Below are 23,642 nucleotides of genomic sequence, written 5' to 3' on the forward strand. Positions count from 1 at the left end.
CGGCATGTTTGGAGTGGCTCGGTTGAACAGATGGACCATATCCTCCACTTCCATAGCCACATCTTCATTAGGCATCTGATTGCAGGACTTTAGGGCCCATTCAGCTCACTCTCGACGATCGGGGCTGGAGTATGTGTCGAGGATCTTGCGACAGAACTTGCACCATGATGTTAGGAGGCCCTTGCCGTTCTCGAACCATCCAGAAGACTGAAGTAGACATTTCTGAGTTTGGCTTCTTCGTCCCACCTGTTGAAATCCGCTACATGCTCGAACTCAGCCAGCCAATTTTCCACATGCTCAAAAAGACCACCACAAAAGGGACTCTGCATGCTCGATTGCAGCATGTAATAAGCAGGTGCAGCTGCAGATGCAGTAGCAGCAGCAGGGGTGGCAACAGGGGTGGCAGCAGTAGTATCCTCCATACCTGTCGACGTTGTAGTTGTACAGTGGGGCACAATCTCGGGGGCCAGTCCCCGAATTCTCCAGCTAGCACGGTGTACTGGCGTAAGCTCCGGTTTCTGGCTCGCGTTCCTGCTGCTGGAAGGGGTCGGTTGCATAGGTGAGAGTACCCCGCACCTCCACCATTAAAATGTCATGTTGAAAACAAAGGCGATGTTTACAAAGCAGCGATACAAGGCCCAAGTCCCAAAAGAGGTCGGCACAGTACAGCCAAAAACAAAGGCACTGGTGCGAGGACTACTGCGTCTTCGTCTGCCTCTTTCTCGTTGTCATAATAAGTGTGTGACACTATATATCGTACTTAAAAGTGTTTGAATGTGAGCTTGTCGGTGTATATCTATCACGAAGAAAAACAGCGCTGCTTGACAACACGGACCAGAAAAAACACACCTGGGTAGACGCTGGCCCATGAGGATGGACACACGAGGCAGTGCCCGTGCTCGTGTTGCACTAAGTTGCATCCAGTAGAAAATACTTCTGTTTCACTCGCTATTCATGGTGAGCGTAGCACTGCTATCAGTGAAAAATTTTCGCTAATTTCATGTTAACTCTGAGTCTGTTTTATCTAATAATTGCTTTCTTCTGCATTTTTTATGTTGACTGTGTCATGTCAGCACTGTCGTCCACTTGCAGGACCACACGGATGGCAGTGCACGCTGCCTTTGTACGAATTTGCAGCTATGAGGTGCGACACTGCAATGCCCAGAGGGCTACTCTGTCCAGGGCCCTATTGCGGGCCCTCGAAGATGCTCCCGATGCCACCACCATCATGTGGCAGTGGGTGTCATTGTCGAATGGATCCCTGGGAGCTTTGCGTGTGCGCAGGTAAACAACGATCCCTGCAGCCTATACACACTGCCAAAGCAATGTGCCTTAGTAAAACGTATTATTGGGCGAGTTGGTTCATGGCTTGATAAGGAGAATTCGTAGCACAAAAGGACCAAGGATGTCGTGAGTGCCAGTCCTGTGTTCTCGTGTCATCCTTGTTCCTTTTGTGCTATGCTTTTTCTCTTTCACGACAAAGAAAGTGTAGAGGTCAGGTGATGAGCTTCTGACACCTTTTTTGCTTCGAATAACAGAGAGCTGAGCTAGTTGGTACGTATTCATTCTAAAAAGAGACAGGGCGTGCAAACACGGACACAAGAAAGAGATCAGGACACCACAAACGCCGACTAACAACTGAAGAGACGCACAACGGCTGAAAAGAAAGAAGGCACGAAAACTTATCTGCGCATGCCCATGCAACCGGCGAACCTATCAATCCGGCACGCGTGGCGGTCTACGTGGAAGATAACTGTTAAGGCATTTGAGTTCATCTTTATGCAAGTTAATCGACGGTTGGCTCACGCATGCGCTACCACTATTCTCGATATGCCGTATCTAGTTATTTGCAGAACTGCTTAACCTCTGAGTTTTTCAGACCCTTTTCGTATGCGTAATTCTCAGGCGCTTCAGTTCCTCTCAGAGGAGAACCCCGGCTGTTGTAAAGCTTTTAGTATGGATATTGAAGACCTATATTATTCTTTGCCGCATAAGGACTTGTTAAAATGTGTTAATGAATGTATTAACGAACAAGGTGACCAGACGGTTTTCACCGATAAATGTGGTGTTTCTACCGGAGCATTTCTAGAAATCCTTTCCATGTATTTAAAGTCGACGCTGGTAGGTTGGAAGGAAGGCGTTTATGTGCAGAAATCAGGGATATGTATTGGTTCTAAGGTTGCTCCGCTTCTTAGTGATTTATACCTTAGCAAGATTGACAATCTTTTGGAAGGCGCCTTAGGTAATTCGGTTATTAAGGTTTTTCGTTATGTGGACGACTACTTGATTTTTTGTAGTGATGAGGACTTTGAAAAGGTGGTAACTTCCGTGAGCGAAAAATTTGAATTAAATGGAGGAGGGCTGAGCTTTACTAAAGAGGTGCCTCAGAATAATGGAATACAATTTCTAGACATTTCCTTAACGTTCCAGAAGAACCACGTGTGCTGGCAGTATTCTCCTAGATCTTCCAAACCGCTGTTAAATTTTTCGTCGAAGCACTCGAAGGTTGTAAAAAACGGCATCGCCATGTCTTGCCTTAAGTCAGCCCTCACCAAGTCGTGTGAGCACAAAATGAGTGATAGCTTTAGCGCACAGGTTACGCGTCTTTTAGATGTAGGGTATCCTCGTGATGCAGTGGCCACGGTCGCTGAGCGTTTAAAGAAGTCTATTGTGTTAAGTCCGAGCATGGTTGCAGAAAGCGATAGGAAGAAACGTGTCGTAGGTATTCCGTACATTCATTGCATATCTCACAGGCTAAAGAAAGTAGGAAGTAGATACGGCGTTAATGTTGTTTTCACGGCTGCCAATAAGCTAGGTAAGATTTGTGCCGCTGTGCAGAGGAAGAATGAGCGAGTAAAAGACAAGAAGCGGACTGATAATTGTTTCGTAAAACACACCAACAAATTCACTGATTGCCGTACGAGTGTGGTGTATAAGGTCCCTTTCAGCTGCGGCCGCTTCTATGTAGGACAGACGGGCAGATGCATTAACCAGAGATTGTTGGAACATAAGAGATCGCTAACAGGAGGCTCACCTTCTAATCTATCTTTACATTGTCGAGATTGTAAGTGCACGCCAAAATTCGATGAATGCGCAGTGTTGTACCGGCATAGAAATGAAGAAACGCGCCTGATGATTGAAGCATGGCATATCGAGAATAGTGGTAGCGCATGCGTGAGCCAACCGTCGATTAACTTGCATAAAGATGAACTCAAATGCCTTAACAGTTATCTTCCACGTAGACCGCCACGCGTGCCGGATTGATAGGTTCGCCGGTGGCATGGGCATGCGCAGATAAGTTTTCGTGCCTTCTTTCTTTTCAGCCGTCATGCGTCTCTTCAGTTGTTAGTCGGCGTTTGTGGTGTCCTGATCTCTTTCTTGTGTCCGTGTTTGCACGCCCTGTCTCTTTTTTGCTTCATTTTATTCTTTTGCTTCATTTTCATAGTAACACGCAACATAAGAAATCACAACACATACAACATTACAGTTCAAGATAGCAGTTTTTTGATGCAGTCTTCAATTCTTCTGGAGACTACACGATTATATTGTGCACCCAATTTTCGGGAATTCAAACTATGAAAATAAAGGTAAAAGTAAATCTTCTTGTTTCATCGCATGTAAACTTTATCGACATGCAGCTCAAGAGCTTCTCCCTTTGTTTGCACCACTCATGGACGCGTCACGGGCACACTAGAAAGATGTGGCACAGCTCTTTTGCAACTATCGTCTGTACACAGAATAACTTCTCATTAAAATGAGCTCTCGTAGTGAAATTGGTTCATCACTATTTGTGGTCACGGTTGAGCATGAAACAAACTTAAAACAGAACGTGCTCCATCATCATTTGGCAATGGCGATGACACCTCATCTGGCCCCTTTGATGGCAGGCTTTTAACAACACCACAAGCTGGGTTTAATTTTTGTGTGCAATTGTAATGTGCCATTTATTTTCGTACTTGTTTTATTGGGAAGAAGGTGTGCATTAGATTTGTGACAGTAGCTAAGATAGGAGACTGCAGTTTCGCTGATTCTTTAAGCAGTGTAGCTAAATGGGTAAAAGTGTCTTGTAGGGATGGGCAAATAGTAGGAGTGTGCGAATATTCAAACGTTTGAATATTTTTCGAAATGTGTTTGCTATTCGATTCGATTCGCATTGGAATTTGACTGTTCGAACTATTTGAATTTCCAGAAGATAAGTACAGTCAATGTCCAATTTTTCGTACTCCCTATGGAGCGCCAAATCGTCCAAAAATTCGGGCTGTCTGAAAAATTGAATTTATGCTTTTTTAACTACACACATAACTAATTAGCGTAAAAAACAACTGACAAGGTGAAGGCAACAGGCAGGTCTGTTGCCTTCACCTTGTCCGTTGTTTTTTGCACTAATTAGTTATGTCTGTAGTCAGTACGCACCAACTAGCCCAACTCGCTTCTCCAATAATGCTTTTTTATTCCGCTCAAGTGGTCAGATTGCCATAGCCACGTCCGAAATAGCTTTTTTCATGTTGCCGTATTAGTCAAGCCGGAGGGTGGCACTTTCAGTTTAAAATTCATCCCTCGGTAACTATGCCTTGCATGAAAGGGCTGAATTTCAGTTTAACGAAGTTTTGATATAACGAAGTAAATTGCCGCTTTCACCAACTATATTGAGGTTTAACTGTTCTCTTTACTATTCAAATGGGTTTAAGTCATTTTTATTTTTTAACGTGCGTACTAGAGAGTGACGTCACCAAGTGACATGGTGTCTACCCATTTTGACATAAAACAAAGTTCTGTTTCACTCAGGGAATTTTAGCAAAAACACTCAGGGAAGACCTGGAGAACTCAGGGAATTTAGAAATGTCAACTCGGTAGACACCCTGTGATTATGGCTCTCACGCATGGAGCGTTTGGAAATGATGACGCGAAATGCAAAGACTGTGGTGGAAGTGCGGACGACTCGTCTGGCTTCCCCGATGCGTGTTCGCACCACCATGCATACACGCATCGCTGAATCTCCACCGATTCGCAGCATTTGCTGCCGTGTGAAGTCGATTGTTCCTAATTGTGTGCAGCTCATCGCCAACCGAGCTGACACCGTCACTGCTTGCTGTACCGTACGCATACGTTTGCGTTGACATTGTTCGTTCGGATAGGCCTGGTTATGACATGGGCACTTCGTTCCTGATTGTGCACAAGTGTGGCGATGGCGGGCTGCTTTCGTTCATGAAGGCAACGCATCTGTGTGGCACACTCAGCGGTCTCGCACAAGGAGGCTGCATGGACGGTGGCGCAGCCCGTTCGGGTAATATGCATACCAGTGTGTCAGGCCGCATGCACTGCTGAGCAGTTAGCTGAAGATGCTTATCATAAGGGTCGGGCACATAGGCGGAGAGTTTTCATTTTCCCGGAGGTGGCGGGGGCCGCACAGGCTCTTCCACATTACTCCCTCACTCCCTCTCCACACACGCACACACACATACTCTCCCTATATGGAACTTCGATTATACGTCCCCCGGTCCTGCGACGACCCGCGTTTTACGACGAATTGGCTTGGTCCCGGCAAAACCCCCATAGAAATAATGTATTAAAAACCTCAATAGACCGATCCCACCAGACCATCTGCGCATGCGCGAGTTTCCGACAGTGGCACTGTCGCCATCTTAGTTGTAGTTCTCGGAGCGCTGCTGGTGCGGCTGCTTGCTGCGTGTTTCAGGTATATTGGCGTTTTGCACCAATCCTCGACACGCAAGACGATCGAACGCGGTGGAACACTGTGTCCGCACCTCCAACGTATGTTATTTTATTTCGGATTAACTGCATCCTAGCGCTAAAAGAAAAAAAGAACAGTTGATAGTGCCTACGTGTGACGAGGTGGTCTCGTCGGGTTGATGAGCTTGCCTCGTTTTGCTGAATAAATATTAGTAATAAAAAATGAGAAATCACGTTCCCGTCGTCATGAGAGCAAATATCTTCTTCAGTGAACGCAAGCGACACAAGCTAAAGTATCCGGAAAATAACTTGCCCAAACTGCGCAGAGCTCTCCGCTATACGACAACAGGAGAAAAAAAAAAAGCCGATAGGGACCAAAAAAAGAAGCTTATTGCGCTTTTTTTTTTGTCGAAGCGACACTTTCCATGTAGACTGTGTTGTCAACGCAGGACTTCGATCACCGTAATAAGTTAAATGTGAATGAAGATAAAACGGTCGCCGTGAAGCAGGTTAGAGGCGCGTCCGCTGAACAGTGACTGGCCGCTCATGCCGTTTGGCAAAGGTTAACATCACGAAAATCTCGTAAATGGCATAATATTTCCTGCTGTACAAGAGATGGATGAGTCAGTAAGAGATTTTGGCGGCACACGCAATGCGGCGGATAAGTAGCAGCTCGCTCCGGCTGACGGCGGCAGCCTCAGCCGGTGGCTCGGCGCCGGTATCGTCGCTAGGCCTACCGCTTCGAAACGGCAGTGTACGGTTAATAGCCTACGCTCATAAAGAAGTCCAGCTTTGCTACCGCTGTTGCCCGCTTTACGATGCGTTCACAATAATATTGCATATTGAAAGGAACAGGGAAATCCCGGCGGCGGAGTTGGCTGCGATACCGGCACGGCCGAGTTTTCGCTGTGCGCTCCACGGCGCGAGCTGTGCACAGCATGCAGTTATAATCTTGACTTGTATCACAGGTCTCGTTCATGCTAGATGCTTGACAGTCGTCATCGCATTTGGTGAGAAGTCGGTTTAGGTCTCCCTATATATTAAAGCGATATCTGTTGAGCCCGGAAAGGACGTTGTATCCAACCTGTCGCCGCTGGCGGTGATTGGCCCGGCAAGGGGATCCAGCTCGTGTTATATGAACTTTTGCTGTCGCTGATCGGTCCATCGTTCGCGCAGCAAGGTTGCTATGACGCAATAGGGCACTGCTAAACCATGATGCATCGTGCACAGGGAGTTCACGAACACGTTGAACAAGAAAGTGCGCGGTAGTTGCCTCTCTGTCCGACTTCGTTGACTGTCGCACACATTCCTGTTGGAGCTTGAAATCCTTTGAGAACACGCAAAATCCGAGTCATTTTGCTTCAGGCTCGTGTTGTAGCATTCCAGTACACAGCATGTCAACCCAGCCATCGCAATTCCTCCAAATAAGGCCGCTAAAGCTCGTTAATGCAGCTCGCCAATGCACCAGCTGTAGGCAGCTGAACGTACCGAGTACTACAAGTACCGGCATGCACTGCGGCAGCGGTGGCGTAGTGAAACTCGCGGTGAGATCGGTCTATTGTACGACGCAATTTTACGCCGGCCCCGCCTCGTACGACGCTTCGCCAGTGGAGTGACATACCCATAGGGCCAATGGGGACGTTTTTCCGCTTCCGGCGACGGTGGCGGTTCCTGGGAGCGGCGGGGATTGACTGGATTTTGGATTTCTGCTGGAGGCGAGCCAATCCGAAAGGAAAAAATCCAATATGGCCGCGCCCGTTCGCGGTCGCTTCCTCGCTCGTGGTGCCGCCGGCCCCGCGGCCGCGACGTCGGTTCGAGCGTTTGCGCACTAATTGCTACTGCACTGTCTTCTCTCTTTATTGCCGATGTACGTACGTAATGTGTGTAGTTGTTTTTCTGCTTCGTTGTAGCCTCTGTGGTAGCATGGCGAATGGTGGCGAGCGGCGCCGTCGCAGCTGCATAGCAGCCGCTTTCGGCGCTCGCTCGAGAAGCAAAAAGCGCATATAACTTTCTTCACATGACATTTTATTGAAGGAAACGTAAATTGCTGCACGTTTAGGCAATATTTGGGCTATAATATCGGTAACAATAACAAAAGAAAACGAAAAAGATTCGAAATACTGCTGTGGTAAAACCTGAATACAGGAATGCGTACATCGAGCACGCGTACAATATAAATAGGATACGAAAACGCATAATACAGCATAATACAATCACATAAGCAGGGTAAGCATATAAAGTGCTACATCAGCGTAAATAAGTGTACACATACGAGTTGTACAGATTATGACTAGCAGCATGAAGCGAAACAATCCCGCGCATTGAAATATATCATAACAAAACAAGTTGTTCGAATGGTTGGTGCATACTGTGCAAAAGATAATGACGCAACGCAAGCCGAAGAAAACAAGGGGTATAGGAAAAACACCCTTTCCTGTACTTTTTTTTTTATTGCCCTGCGTTGTGTCACTCCCTTTTGCACATACACACACACACACATACTTTTGCATATATGTACACAGAAAGTGCACCTAACAGTCATAGCCTTTGGCTCATGTAGACGAACCCATGGAGCATAAGTAGATCAATGTCATAATATGCTGCAGTGCTACAGCATATTATTTTGTAAAAGCAGTGAGACAAATCTACCGTTTGGCTCAGCTATCCCTGATCATGTTTTCCTCCAGGTAAATGTGTTGCAGGCAAGCTCACGTGATGTGAACAAGACACGCGATGCTTTAATTTTCAAGTAATAAAGGGAGAAAAACGCAACGAAGAATGGTCTAGACTCAGTTGCAGAGGTGACCTTTGAATTTGTGGAAACATTGTGGTTGTGACTGGTGAACAACAGGAATGATCACAGGTCATTAGTCAAGTTGGAAGTGGTGCGAAATACTCAAGGTAACATGAAATATACACGAAGATAAGCATCTTATCAAAGAAATAAGTAGAGTAAAGTGCAAAGTTGAACGCAGCTTCCCTACTATTTTTCTACCAGGTATCATGTTGGATCCATCACAATGTCAGAAGATTTTCTGAGCAGTACTTAAATTGCAGATGGGGAACGCTGCACAGTTTCATCATAATGTGTCATTAACTAGAACTGCATCGCTTGTCATTCGTTGGTTCAGGAAGTGGAATGTCGGAGTTTGCAGAGTTTAGTTAAACAAGAAACACAGTTGCTCTACACAAACAGTACGTTGTGAATAGTTTCAGTGAGTATGGATGCATGCTTCTATTTCAAACTAACATGCATGTCAACCGAGTCGCAGCTTCTGCACAAACCCCTCTGGAATCCTCACAGAGCTGAGCACTTCATCAATGTATCTTTTATGCCTGTGAATAGCTGACACCATCAGTTCTTTGCAGTGGCACAACAGTCATGACCAGAGGTTTGTAATTGAAAAGTGACAGAGCCCCTGGGTGCTGAAAATCTTTTGGACTTGGCGAGCACCTGAATTCATGCATGCTTCAACCTTCGTGGCCCGTCACAGTGGTCTAGTGGTTACGGTGCTCAACTGCTGGCCCGAACGTAGTGGGATTGAATCCCGGCTGCATATCAATGGATGCAATACGCTTGAGGCCCATCTGCCTAGATTTAGGTGCACGTTAAAAAAACGCCAGGTGCTCAAAATATTTGAAGTGCTCCACTACTGCATGCCTCATATTCGTATCATGGTTTTTGGACATAAAACCTCCACATTTTTTATTAATCAACCTATTTTTGCAACGTTCATTGTGAATTAATCACACTGTTACTGTTTGTAAAGACTGCTTCAGTGTAAAACGAGTCGTCAGTATTATATAAATTTTGGCATTTTTTGGGAGGCTGGATGTTTGATTGCCTTCCAAACCATGTCAAGCAAACAGAAAGAAAGCAGAACGAGCAGGGTTTTCCAGTGCATTTTGGGAAGTGTTGGCATTTCCCAATACTAAAGCAATCCAGAACCTCTGGTTGTAATACTCATGCTGATAGGGGCACACAAGGCTTCAAAAAAAAAGTTAGTCGGTTAACTTGTATAATACAAAAGTAACGCAGCAGGAGCAAAAGTAGTCAATGCATTACATACAACCACAGCAGAATTATAAATACACATATATAAATATATACCCACATAAAATATACATATATACATAAAAATACGTACATATACACATAAAAAAGAAATAGTGCAACACATCTAAAAAATGGATAGGAAATGGGTGCAGAAGGCTGCACTGGAAATCCAATTTACATAATCATGTTCTAGAAAGGCACAGGATAAATTTAGCCTGCTACTTTACGTTATTGCTGGCAGAAGCACTGTGCCTTGACTTTGTTTCTCATGTGTTTTTGTTTACAAATGTAATGTGCCAATGTAGCCTTGTGCGGCAGAATATTAAGAAATTTCTCAGTGCAGCCAACTGAACAGAAAATAGCTTGCCGGATTGGCATCCTTTCCACCAGATTTTTGCACACATTGGAAAAATGTGCACAATAGTTGATTTCATGTCTGAAGGCCGAATCTAATTCCTTTATGTAATTCAGACACGATTCAGAGGTTACTGCAATGGAACCGAGGAGTTTCTCGGGTACACCACTTTCCTTGAGTAGTGCAAAGAATTGGTGTCGTCCATGGAGAGAGCCTCCATCCACTTCAAGGAGTGTTCTCTCACATATGCACTCACTAGTCCTCAGTTCAAGAAAGCTGTTCACAAGAGTACCAGCGACATGGTACACAACATTTTCATACACCATGTCGGTCGCATCTTGTGAAGATGCCTGCACATCAGATGAATCAGAGGCCTGCTGCATGCTGTGGCTTGTGGTTGGTGTGCTGCTATAGTTGACAACAATGCAGATGCACTCTCCAAGTTGTTGAGGAAAGCAATTGTTGTCACCTCACAGTTTCCTTGAGAAAGCTTGAAGAGCTTGCCAATCCAAATATGTTTTAGAGCCGCCACGAATTGGTACACATTTGGTGTCTCATTGCAGCCATGTTTTTGACAAATGATTCCAAAAAAGTTTTCTAGGGGATCTTGCTGCAATCAACGTGTGAAAAGATGAGTGAAATCAAAGTCCTCTTTTAAACCAGTCCACAGCAACAACAAGGCTTTGATTCTAATCTGCCAACCTTTAACAGTGCGCGGCTGCTTGTCCCGAGGACTACCAAAGTGCCATTGGGCAATCCAACTGATGCATGACTCAAGGGAAGCACGGTGTTCCGACCCATCAATCACTGCATACCGCAACTTATCATCCTGATTTTTTGGGGTCGAACTGTTCTGGCTGTCAAAAATCTTATCCATTCTTTCTGTGAACAGAGCTGTAAATTTAGCATCAAGAGGAAGCTCTTGAATGGCAATGAGAGTGGGGAGTGCCACAGAGACAGATTCACTGAATACTTGTGTGGCATACTTCACTCTTATGTCAGCCACGGCCGCTGGATGAAAAAGCGCACTTTTTATCCAGCGGCCGTGTGTCAGCAAAGGGCATCTTGTAGATATGTTGCTCTTTGAGCTTCCTTAGCACTCTTTCTTTTTTAGATGTTCAGTTGGTGTGTTAGAGGCGTGATTTGCGAGTATTTTTGTAAAAGGTTTCAATGTACGCCCAGTCAACAACCTCGGAGCCAATCGTGAGCTTGTGTTTTCTCAAATTATTCCGCGTGCATTTTATCAGGTGTGGGATGTCAAACATGAAGTATAGTTTGCAGTTGTTGACAGTAAAACATGGTTCATGAAGAGAATGGATCAGCATTCTTGACAGGCTGACATTGTTTGACCCTTGATCATAGATGACCACTTTTACCAAAAGACCTTTTTTTTTCAAGCTGCATAATTACATCTAATAGCAGCTTGTGCATTGCAAGAGCTGACGTTGCATTGCGGGACACTGCAAAGGCTACTGGCTGCATCCAAATTCTCCATATGCCAGACACAGCCATTAGAATGGCTGCATTTGCCACACGAGAAGTCCTCGTGTTTCCATCATATGTGTAGCCAATCACTATATCTTTTGATTGATCGTACATCAAATGTCTTTTCAAGGCTATTTAATCGAATAAAAGACAGAATGCTTTGTCTTGCAGAGGCCAAGCTTTAATGATTGATTCTATTGCATCCATGGCACCTGGAATGATACCAGGTGTCATTGGGATGTCTGCCAGCCAGCACCTGGGTGTCCGCACATGTGGCAAGTGAAGCATTTCTCTGAGGAAGCGTGAATTGAGAGTGAATTGTTTCATCTATTCGGACCAATGTTTTTTTTTTTTTTTTTTGGGAATGTACCAAGCCTGATTCGTGCTTTAAGCAGTTCAAAAAAGGTCCTTTGACAAATCCGGTTCAAGCTTGTTTAAAACCTCCTGCTGCGTTACTCGCCTCGCCTCGTCCCTTTTTTTCATCTGACCGACTGCCTTGCGGTACCTTTCACTTCGTGAGTGAAGTGTTAGCAGCTTCTTTTTGGTGCGAAGGGTGTGCACAGAGCTGCGTTTTCTTCGCCCACTTTCTTGGCGTTTCTTGCATCTGCTCCGCGCTGCTGCCCTCCTTGGAAAATTGGAGGCCGCTCGGACTAGGCTCAGCTGAAAAAAAAAGACATGGAAGAATGCGAAGGTATAGGCTTTCATCAGTCTTGTAGAGGAAAAAAATCACGATTAAGCTATCAGGGCGCAATCACAGGGCTACTAATATACGGACCACTATGTGCTGCCATGCCATTTTTCATTGGAAGCAATGTGTATTCTGCGACTGAGACAGGAATCATAATTGATTTATACATTCCAAGCATTTTATCTTCAAAGAATCATCCATGATTAAGGAAATATCACAAAGCATTGCAAAAATGAACATTTCATGAAATGCTGAACAGAGGCAATGACATTTACAAAGTGGAGGATGTTGAATTATTCATCTCATAAATAGCTATCTGGGCTGCATAAGCCACATTTACATGAATGCACACCTTGATTGTGCATCATATTCCGCTGGCCTATCTCGCAGAGCTACGCTCATCACAACAAATCGGACAGCACAATTTTCAGTGTGAACTATGTAGGTCCAACTGCACCCACCTTATATTTGAAATATAAATAATTGCGTGAACCAAATCACGGGTTGCAGGCCCTGAACTATATGTATGGTTTTGTCAACACTATAGGTTGCGACAATATTACACAGGCTTAGGTGTCCATATCTACTAGGAAAACATCAAGACTACTGGTCCATGCTTCCTTATGCAGATGCAGGATGTGTACTTTGCAATAATTCTCTCTCTCACTTTTTGCACTTACCATCACTTGGTGAAACCTGTGACGGTGGTGTGGGCCTTCTTGTGGTTGTGCTTGGCGAAGCGGCTGTTGAAAAAGAAATAAATATGCTATAAAAGGCTGGCAAGCAGGTATTTTAATACCCTCACTTTGCATTGCACGTGTGAATACTGAGCAACAGACTTATGGAGCAATTTTCACATGTGCCTGAGGAAAACTACTCAGTGTTTTCATCTCTATGGAATGAGCTCAACAAAGAAAGCACTGAGTCTATGCACTGATGTAGAAAAAGAAAAGATATCTATACCACGCAACAAAGTTTTCTTGCAGGGAGGTTGGTTTGTTGTGAACTCATACCGAGCTCCACAAACACTAGAGGAGTAAGGACGGAAGCAGGACAGAGTACAAACTATTTATACTGTGAGATGCCAAAAGCCATTTTCGCTGCTCTATCTCCCTGTTTCTTCATTTTGCATTTGTGCAGCATGCTATCAGTTCATCCATACCATGTAAACAGTGCACTCAGACATTCTTACTGGAAAGCATGCAAAATGATACTCTATGAGTGCAAGCAAACAACATTTTTTTTCCCCTAGAGTACATTTCCTGCATTTAAGGTTTATGTACAGCAATTGTTCTCATAGCACTGGTAATTGAAAAACAGCTGTGGCATTTCTACCTACTGTTCTAATTTCAGAGAACAATCTGCTCGAGTGTGCAGGTGTAGAATACAAAATAGTACCGCTCTTTGTTTTTATTTTTTGCAAGCTATTCGTGCAGTATTACAGTGGCACCACCAACCAAATATTCTGTACCCTTTCATTCCAAGCAGAAAGGTGAAACAGATCCTTGTTCGGTACACCTACCTTCCACACTAGGGGGGCAGTCTCAGCAGCAGGGACGGCAACTCGCTTGCAGTAAACTGGTTGTCTGCAATTAAAGTACTCGAACTTAGTCACGCTACGGTGAAAAAACAGCTGGTAGAGTAAATACACTTGCAAGCTTTTAAAGGCATGGCACTAAGCTTAATAAATGTGCTTGCTTTTAATCTCCACTAAATTATAATTACAGATAATTACATATATCCCGACAATATTCTCTGAATTAAAACTTGATATATGAAACACAACTCGATCGAGTTCTTGTTTTTCCACTGCTTTTGCGAGTCGAAACGATATTGAAAGCTTATAAGGAATTATGGTGTGTAAACGCTAAGCGCAAACAGCGCATTGAAAAAAAAATACAGAAAAGTGAAAGGGTGGCGGTGGGGATGGGTCCAGATTAGAGAGGGGAAAAAAAAAGTGGCCCCGCGCGATAAGCGCGGCCTGTTTCATGAACATCCAAAACCGAGCTTGGCCATGCCTTCGCCCGTTGGAAGCATCACGAGGGAGTAATGAAGAGATAAGCGAAACTGTTTCCGGTAGCTTCCCGAGAGCGAAAAGGGGCAGGTGGGTATCACGCTTGGTTCAAGGTCCCCCGTCGAGCAGCGCGGCAAGGTACGCCGAAGGGAAGGAATGCGGACAATTTACGGCGACAAAAATCCGAGCAGGCGGTCGGTGTGTAAACAGACACACAGATGAGGAACGCGGTGGTTTTCACTTGTGCAACACCGCAGCACACATTCGAATCTGAGGGCAGTGTCCCGAGTTCGCTACTGGGGCCTCCGCAATAACTTTGCGAGCGATACTTTCGTCGGCTGCGAGCACCACCCATAAACTACACGGACATGATGTATACGCACGCATTAAAGCGCTTAAAAAAACAGCTGCAGCGAGCACAACAACTATCCCACTCCGTTAATGTTACTAGCACGCATAAGTTAAAGTAACACGTAACAAAACACCCTGAAGACACGGTTGCATGACACGGTAATCCGAATTGGTTAGATTTCATGAGATAGTAGAGGTAACGTCAGGCAGTGAGGCACGCACATATATACTAACGTGAGCAACCATAACTAGCGAACAGCTCCGCTTTTGAGAGGTGACGCGCGTCGAGCCACAAACTGCAGCCCGCCCACTAATTTTAACTTATTATCGTAACCATTTCTCAAACAGATAGCTGCAGCAACGAATGGCAGCAAGAAAACTCGCTGTTCATTCAGCAGTTTCAAATCATAACGGTCAACGACAGTCAAATCAAAACTTTGCGAACATCTTGGGAAATATATAATAGTGAAAGTATAAATACCTGTGGTCAGCAGGGATTCTCAAGAAGTGTTCGCCTTCATTCCCCGAGGAATCGCACCACTTCACGCCGCAATAAAGGTGCGACATCGCTGCTCCTCGCTGCGGTGGTAAAGTTTGCGTTTCTATGCGCTCTCGTGCTTGCTTGCGCGACGTCTGCTTGTGCGCTGCGCAGGCGTGATGGCGGCGGTACCTAGCGGAGCCACGCACAGTCATGTTTACAAAACTTCTTTAAAACTTTGCCTTGTAATACACGTGGCTGGTTATAGTTCAATGCAGAAGCACGTTTTTATTTACTACTGTGTACTACCGTGGCCGCGTTATTTTATTTTAATTAGGCTTACTGAGGCCTTCAATCCCCGCCCGTACCAGGTTCGCTGCAATCGTTTCGACGGTAGCGACGCCCCATGGCTCGGACGCCAAACTGCCATCATGCCTCGGGCCTGGCTTCGCTGGACTGTCCGAGAAAAAAAAAGACCTACGATGACGCGGGCTGGCACGCAAACACACTGCGGCCGGGCGAAAAAAGTCGGGAAACCGAGTTCGTATTCGTGCTGCCACCACAGAGCCTCTTCAATTTTTCGACACGCGGTCGGCCATAGCTAGCCAGAGTCAACGTTGGCCGGAGCCAGCCGGAGCGCATTCGTTTTGTCGCATTGCACTGCGCACTTCCGTTGTCGCCTTGTTTTTTTCTCTCTCTTCTTTTGGGTGGTTTTGTAGTGACCGTTGTGAGCAGATAACATGGCAGATAATTTCGAGCTCGCTTTCTAGTATGCGATAACTTTCACTAGATTTCGTGTCGTTATACCGGACGTGTTGAACGGCGATTGTTGAGCCAATGTTTGCGACAGCCGCGGGAACCGGAACTCGCCGCTGTCTAGCTACCAGAGGGCTGGGGCGTTTTAGCCGCTCGCGATTGGTCGAAGCTTGCAAATCGAATAGGCCTACTGCCGTGCCATTCCTTCACGTGGTTGCCTCATCGGTTGGTTGTGCTGCGCCGCAGCTGCTGTGTCCACGTGCAAAATTTTCTGTGTTCGGACATTGGTGTGCGAGGAAGCTTTCGAATTCTTGGTTGCGAGTGCTGCGTCTCGCAATGTCGCGGAACCGAAAACCGCTGACACTCGGAGAAAAGCTTCGCGTAATCGAGGAGGCAGAGAAGCGGAACGGAGCAACGAAGGCCAGCATTGCCCGCGACCTGAACATTCCCGTGTCGTCGCTGAAAACGATCCTCGCGAAGAAGGACAGCATCCTACTAAATGCGGCAAAGTTCGGCCTGAACAGGAAGGCCGCGAAAGATGGCAAATATGCTGCCATGGAGAAGGCCCTCGTTGAGTGGTTGCGTCAGGCCCGCAGTTCAGGAATCGCCGTGGATGGCGCAATTTTGAAGGAGAAGGCTGAGACAGTTGCATTGCGCTGCGGCATTGACGACTTTAAAGCCTCCAATGGCTGGTTGGATCGCTTTAAAAAACGCAGTGGAGTTGTGTACAGCCGCTGCTATGGAGAGAGCGCGTCAGTCAGCTCCGACACTGTAGAAAAGTGGACTGCGTTGCTGCCGGAATTGATACGGGAATACAAGCCGTCCGACGTGTTCAACGCGGACGAAACTGGATTATTTTATAATATGCAGCCAGAACAGACATTGGCATTCAAAGGAGAGCGCTGTCACGGGGGTAAGCGAAGCAAAGAGCGTCTTACCGTATTGCTTTGCGCTAATGAAGACGGCTCTGAAAAGCTTCCTGCCCTCGTGATCGGCAAGTTTGAGAAGCCGCGATGCTTCAAGAATTTGAAAAGGCTGCCGTGCCAGTACACGTTCAACCGGAAAGCCTGGATGACGGCTGCTATGTTTTCTACATATCTGCAGCAGCTGGACTCCAAACTGGGGACTAAGAACAGAAAGATTCTTCTTCTGCTTGACAATGCGCCATGCCATCCATCAGATATGTCGCATTTGAGAAATGTGAAAGTTGTATTTCTGCCCCCCAATTGCACTAGCCAGCTGCAGCCACTTGACGCTGGCGTCATCAAGTGCATGAAACAGAAATATCGGAAGTTTCTGGTGCAGCGTCGGCTGGCGGGCATGGAACGCAAGCAGTTGGATAAGAAGCTTTCTGTGCTTGATGCAATACACTACATTGCTAGTGCATGGGACGCAGTCACGCCAGAAACTATCGCCAACTCCTTCAGGCACTGCGGCTTTAATAGAAGTGGTGCTTGTTCTACCAGTGAAGCTGCACTGCCTGTTGACGATGAACCAGAGTTCGGCAGCCTGGAGCTGCCTGGATCTTTCGCGGACTATGTTGGTGCCGACGACGACGTTGCAGTGTGCAGTGAAGTGTCGCTGGATGACATTATCGAAACTGTGCGTCCCGACACTGCGGGAACTTCCGACGAGGAAGAGATGGACGACGCTGCAGAGGCTAGCGTGTCCGTTCCGACTTACGCAGACGTGTTGTGCTACGTCGACCACATTCGGCGGTTTGCTGCCAGATGTTGCAGCTATCGAAAGAAAGCTGATGCGTCGTGGCTGGGCAAACTCTCAGAAGAAAATCACAGATTTTTTTAAAAGGTGAGAAATAAAAGGTTCGTTCAAACCTCCGATAAAATGCGTGGTTGTCATTTTTTCAATTAATTTAATCTACGTTCCTCGGAGCAGCGTAGGTTTGTGCCGCGGACTTTCTTAGGCATTATGTGCCCGCTGTTGTGGGGCAAAAATGACCGTCACTGCCTATATTCTCGGTTTTTCGATTATACGACGCCCGGATTATACGACGATTTTGCGCGGTCCCCTGAAAGTCGTATAATCGAAGTTCCACTGTATATACTATATGTATGTATGTATACAGTAGAACCCCGCTGTTACGTTCCTCACTGCTGCGTTTTCCCGGCTGTTACGTCGTTTTCCGCCGGTCCCGGCATAGCTCCCATAGGATACAATGTATTGGGAACCCCGCTGTTACGTCGTAACTGTCGGACCGTTCCCGTATGATACGTCGCGAGGTGCGCCCGGAGCCGACCGAGTGACTACCAAAGAGAGCGGCCATGGTGCATTTTCACGCAGCTTGGCCTCGTTTGACCGTAATATTAGCCGCATGAGAGGCGCAAGCAACAGAATCTTTCAATTGATGCAAACAAAAGCATGGCCTTCGAGATTCAAATTGCAAAGATGGCGTCTATGACGTAACTGCTCGCGAAAGCAAGGCCTTCGAGATTGGCATTTACCATTGACAAAAGCATAGCCTCTGAGATTTGCATTGCACAAAAATGGCGTGTATGACGTAATTGCTTGCGAAAGCAAGGCCTTCGAGATTGGCATTCACTTCTGCCATCGCGTTGGCGTAGACTCATCATCATCGTTATTTGTCGGAGAACGGGAGGAGTTCGAGCTGGTTGGAGCTCGCATGGTCGTGCGTGCGGTTCGCGGTCGGACTCGCCGCGCCGGTCGTGATTGCGTGTGCTTAGTTCTTTCATGCCTACAGCTGTTGGTGTTAAAAAAATCACGTACGTTGATTACATTTCTGTGGATAAGGCCGTCCTAAGCTCCGCGTTTCTATCCATCGACTAGATCGCGGCTGAGCGCGCCAATTTTCGTGCTGCTCGTAAGAATTGAAATAAAATTCTGTACCACTAAATATGTTGCCGTTTTTCCTGTTTTTCGGCTCTTACGTTTCCCGCCTCTTACGTTTATTTCCTACGGTCCCTTCAAAAACGTATCAGCGGGGTTCTACTGTATATAGGGAGAGAGAGAGCCCGACATCAGAATTAAAGAATTTAATTCAGCTTTAATCTCTTAGGCACCAACACTGCTATATCACTATTAAGATATCTATTGGAGACTCTAGATTTATTTTTCGATTTACACAAAAACATCGATCCTCTTCGTAATGCCTGGCTCAAAGCGAAAAAGGTCGTATAGGCTGCTACACGCTCACTGCATCGCATAAAATTGATTCTGACAATGCGTGGGATCTGCCGAATTTTTTAATTGACATGCTTTATTTACTTTGTTAAAACGTGCACCAGGCTGGAGAGAATTGGCTACTGCTGGCACCAGAAGCTTTAATTATGCCAGTGAATATACAGTGCCATTTGCTACCACTAGATCTAGTGCGAAGCTGGGTTACGAATTTTTCCGTTGAAGGTTGTTTTCTGGACGAGTATTTGAGTTGCTTTTAGGTCACCGAACTGGTAGTAAAACCCTTTGCTGATAAATAAAAGATGCATACCATCTTTTCTCTGCAAGTTTTATGGGCAGGCATGTCGAAGTGTACCTATTTGTTAGACAACCAGAAAATTACCTTTTTTTTATTGGAGAACAAGTCTGTGCGAAAACGTTCCCTGACTGATTGTTTACTTAATAAAACACGTTGCGGGGCTCGTTGGTGATACATTCTTATTTAAAAATTGTAGCGCTATGTTAGACGAGGACAAGAAGAAGGTACATGACAGGACGGGCGCTGACTCCAACTATTTTTATTGTCTGTTCGTCTGATCCTCTGTTCGTCATGAATGCGCATGCGTGACTTGTCTTTATTGCTATAAAATGCTGTGCGGTTGTTTCAATAAAAATAGTTGGAGTCAGCGCCCGTCCTGTCATGTACCTTCTTCTTGCCCTCGTCTAACATAGCGCTACAATTTTTAAATAAGACTGACTGATTGTGTCAGGATTGCTTTATATTCTCAGTAGCATTCTTGTTTTCTGAAAACCAGTCGCTATGCAATTCAAGACTCAACATAATCTGCACGTACAAATCCATTTGAGGGGCATTTTCATCTGAATGTTTCACTTGTGACTGGTCCATGATCTGAATTTTAAAAGCTTGAAATAAAAAAGAAGTGAGCATGAACAGCCCCCTGTGAAATATGTAGCTGCCAGACAGGACAGCCAACAGTTCGTTGTCAGTGGACGGAGACCTAAGCCCAGGGCTGGGCAAAGATACTTTGAAATTGTATCGCGATACGATACAAGATACTCAGGCAAGAAGTATTTGAGATACAGATGCAAGATACTGCTGCAATAACTGTATCCAATACGATACTTGGCAATTGTATCTTAAGATACTTCGATACATTCTCAAATTTTTTTTATAGATTCATATAATGTAGCAGCAAACGCCTATGCACGAAAATGTCTGCTTGAAAATTTCTTAACTCTGACCTATTTTGTTTCGCTTGATTGAAACGTCTGTTAGTATCTCAAAAGTTTTGCCCTTCTTGCTCAAAGTACATCAGTTTCCTTCTCCAAAACAACTTATTGCGGTTTGTTTTAGCTTCTTCACAGGACAACTCTTTATACACATCACTGACAGTGGTTCTTGCTTGTCATTTTTGCAATTGGTGGGAGTCGCTGCTCAGCTTACCGACCAGCTAGCGGGTTGCCATATAATCACGATAACTTCAATAAGAAGCCTTCGCACGACGGTGCAAATACCGGTATGGACTTTTACCTTGTCCGTAAAAGGCCATTTGCGCAATACCGTATATCTGGACAGGTGTACAGCAGCAACAACGCTGGTGGGAACGCATGGTGCATACTAGGGGTTTGAGACCTTTCGCTAGCGGCCCGGCCCACCCACATGACCGTCTTCGTCCCATTTGTTTTTATTTTCTTAATAAATATGTTCGCGAGCTACACAGACATGACTGGTCTCAAGCATTTCTTTCATGAGGACATGTGGTCACCATGTGCTGAAACATAACCATTGAACAAAAACTCTTAATTTCAGAATCCACGTCCAGATTTCACTTGTTGTGTACATCGTTATCGATGTTTCTCGAATTCTGACTCCAAATCTCCTTTAGAAATGACCTATATATGGATATGGCAAAGGCTTCCTTTCAAATGGCAACATCATTTTGTTCAAACTCTCTTCGACCCCCACTCCCACCATCTTTATTGTCCCGGCCCTTGAAACTAAATTTCGTGACTGTGGCCCGCCGGCTATAAGATGAGTTTGAGACCCCTAATGTATACGTAGATTACATAAAACTTCAATGAATTTTCATATTCTGCTGATTTGCTGGCGTAAAGGATTCTTTGTTGTTATACTCACTAACGTGCAATCTTTTAGCAATTTTTTTTTCAACGAGAGAACATGTGCAACACAGAAACATCTCTGACGTATTGTATAGTTGCTCAAAGCGGCGCAGGACCACGCCGCTATTCGCGCTATTGCCGCTTATAACTCCCATTACGCGGCAGTTAGTAATACGAAAAATATTTAAGAAGGCCTAAAACAGGAAAAAAAATATAAGTAAAATAGAGAGGTGGTTCTGTATCAAACATTCACATTTAATGAGTACAGAAACACAATACAGACGGCGCCCTTATTAGCTATGAGCATGAAGTATCATCAGTTTACCTGTTACGACAATAACAAATTCAGTGCCTATGGAAAATTGCCTGAAACGGCTCGTTGGGACGCTCATGAGTAAAACGGAGCATTGAATGAAACGTTTCTCGAATTCCCTTCCTAACATCTTTAAGATGGCTCCTAATAATTTCTATTATTATAAAGCAAACCCAAATTTCGCTATTTTCCTAAGCGGTAAGCAGAATATTTTGTACTGTATACTCAAGACACGCCCACATAATTATATATTTGTTTTCGAAATCGCCTTGGCAACGCGTAAATATGTAAACAGTAGTAGAAATAAAGCGGACATTTAAAAGAATAAAGCAGAGATCTTATTTTGGGAGCGCGTTACAGAAGACGTACTGCAGTGACCAGACCAGAAAAACAGTACAGAGACCTAGATAATGTATGGGATGCAGAATGACAGCTAAGAAGGCACTTGTGCTAATAATCAAATTATTTCATAAATCCTTTGAATAAGTGTAGCAGGAAGTGAAAATTACGGTATGCCACGGTATTCTCTGTTAGGTAAAAGCTTGCTCTATTAGATCTAGCATCAGTACCAATGGTGCTAAAGTTGTTAGAACCTTATTTGCATATAATTTAATTCATTACATGCAAGTCAAACTTACATCCACGAGATCCTTCAAATCGCTGATATATAAAATTCATGAGACGCAATGCAACCCCATTCTTGCACGCATCACATTTTGTTACGAAGCCAGATGCAAGAGAATCTTCAATAACAATACTATAGCAACATCAGAATTTGGGCGATAGACACCGCACGCAGTAGAGTACGCGGCGCAGGACAGTGGCTAAGAGCAAGTGTCACGGCATTGGCGCAACTAAAAAGAAAAATAATCGAGAAAACAAAAGGTACGTGGGCTGGGCATAGACGTCAGCGCGCTTGTCTTTCTCATCTTTTGCCCTCACTGGAGGACTCTGGTGGAAAAATAAAATTATGTCACTGCCCTAAGACTTCTTCAGATGGCTTAGTGGCGCCAGTACTAGCTTGAGAAGCGGAACTTGGCCAGCGATTATTGTTTCGCACAGTTGTGTTGCGATAGAAGTATCTGGTGTCTTAAGATACACGATACATTATCGAATGTATTGGAAATACAGGTACAGATACTTGTCTTTCGAGACGTATCGCAATACAGATACAAGATACCCATAGAGTATCTAAGATAGTATCTAAGATACATGGATCTTCGATACCGCCCAGCACTGCCTAATCCAAGGTCTTGACAAATTTTTTGGGCCGGCGCTAGGGGGAGCGGGCTCTCCCCTATGAAACCGTCCGTCCGGGAGGGGGGGGGGTGCCGAGCCCCCCAGCACCCCCGTATTCTCCGCCTATGGTTGGGCGCCTTTGCCACCTGCTGCCATCACGCCTTCATGCATTGCCAGTGCTTATCCGTAAAGACATCGCCGCACAGCACCGTGGCAGTGGCCCCTTCAGATTTTTGACATGCTTCACCCCATCACACTCTGGCATTGCGGCAAAGCTGCCTTTCGGACTCTGCTCTGGCCACAAACAGATTGACTCACGAAAGTGTTGGTTCGAATCTACGAGATTATCGATAGACGCGGCAGAGGTGGGGGCTTTAATTAATGTCCTTTCGGACCTGAAATATAGGCAGAAAGTCCGAAAAATCAGATGCCAAAGAGTTTCAGTGTCCGAAATTTCAGATGTTCTTATACATAGACATCTATGGGGCAGTAAGAATGACAGACTGGGTGTGTCGGTTCATCATATGTGAAGTGTAAGGCATGATGACGACAACAGACAAAAGGGAGAGTACACACACATGGAGTGCCACTTTCAGCAATGTTTATTACGAAATGAGCAGAGTAAATATATACATCATGCGCTGTCACAAATCATCAATACGCAGTCGCATTCCAGTAAAACAGCTCCTTAGATGATAGTGAACTTGACGCCACGCTAACACACGGGTAACATGGTTAAGATTAATCATTGAGGCCAAGAAAATCATCGAAGAAAGCGATAAGTACACCTGCCTAACTAGCTTTTTGTCATGTACAGCATGATTTGCATGCCACGGTCGCTCTTGCGGCCGTTTCGTAAAATTCATATACACCAAAATTCATATAGAGTGACAAGAGTGCATGGCGAACATAAGTGACAGGTGGCAACATGACAACCA

General features: G+C 45.2%; 1 protein-coding gene across 3 annotated transcripts in view; it reads left to right on the forward strand.

The window, feature by feature from the left end:
• Positions 1 to 23,642, forward strand: part of LOC119374555 (nuclear exosome regulator NRDE2) — a 308,639-nt gene that overhangs the window by 177,357 nt on the left and 107,640 nt on the right. For all 3 annotated transcript variants that reach the window (XM_037644704.2, XM_037644702.2, XM_037644707.2), the window contains one exon: positions 1,093 to 1,284. In XM_037644704.2, the coding sequence (XP_037500632.1) occupies positions 1,093 to 1,284 (192 nt within the window). The remainder of the gene's footprint in view (positions 1 to 1,092; positions 1,285 to 23,642) is intronic.

The sequence above is a fragment of the Rhipicephalus sanguineus genome, chromosome 11 (genome assembly GCF_013339695.2).
Source record: "Rhipicephalus sanguineus isolate Rsan-2018 chromosome 11, BIME_Rsan_1.4, whole genome shotgun sequence".
Lineage (NCBI taxonomy): Eukaryota > Metazoa > Arthropoda > Arachnida > Ixodida > Ixodidae > Rhipicephalus > Rhipicephalus sanguineus.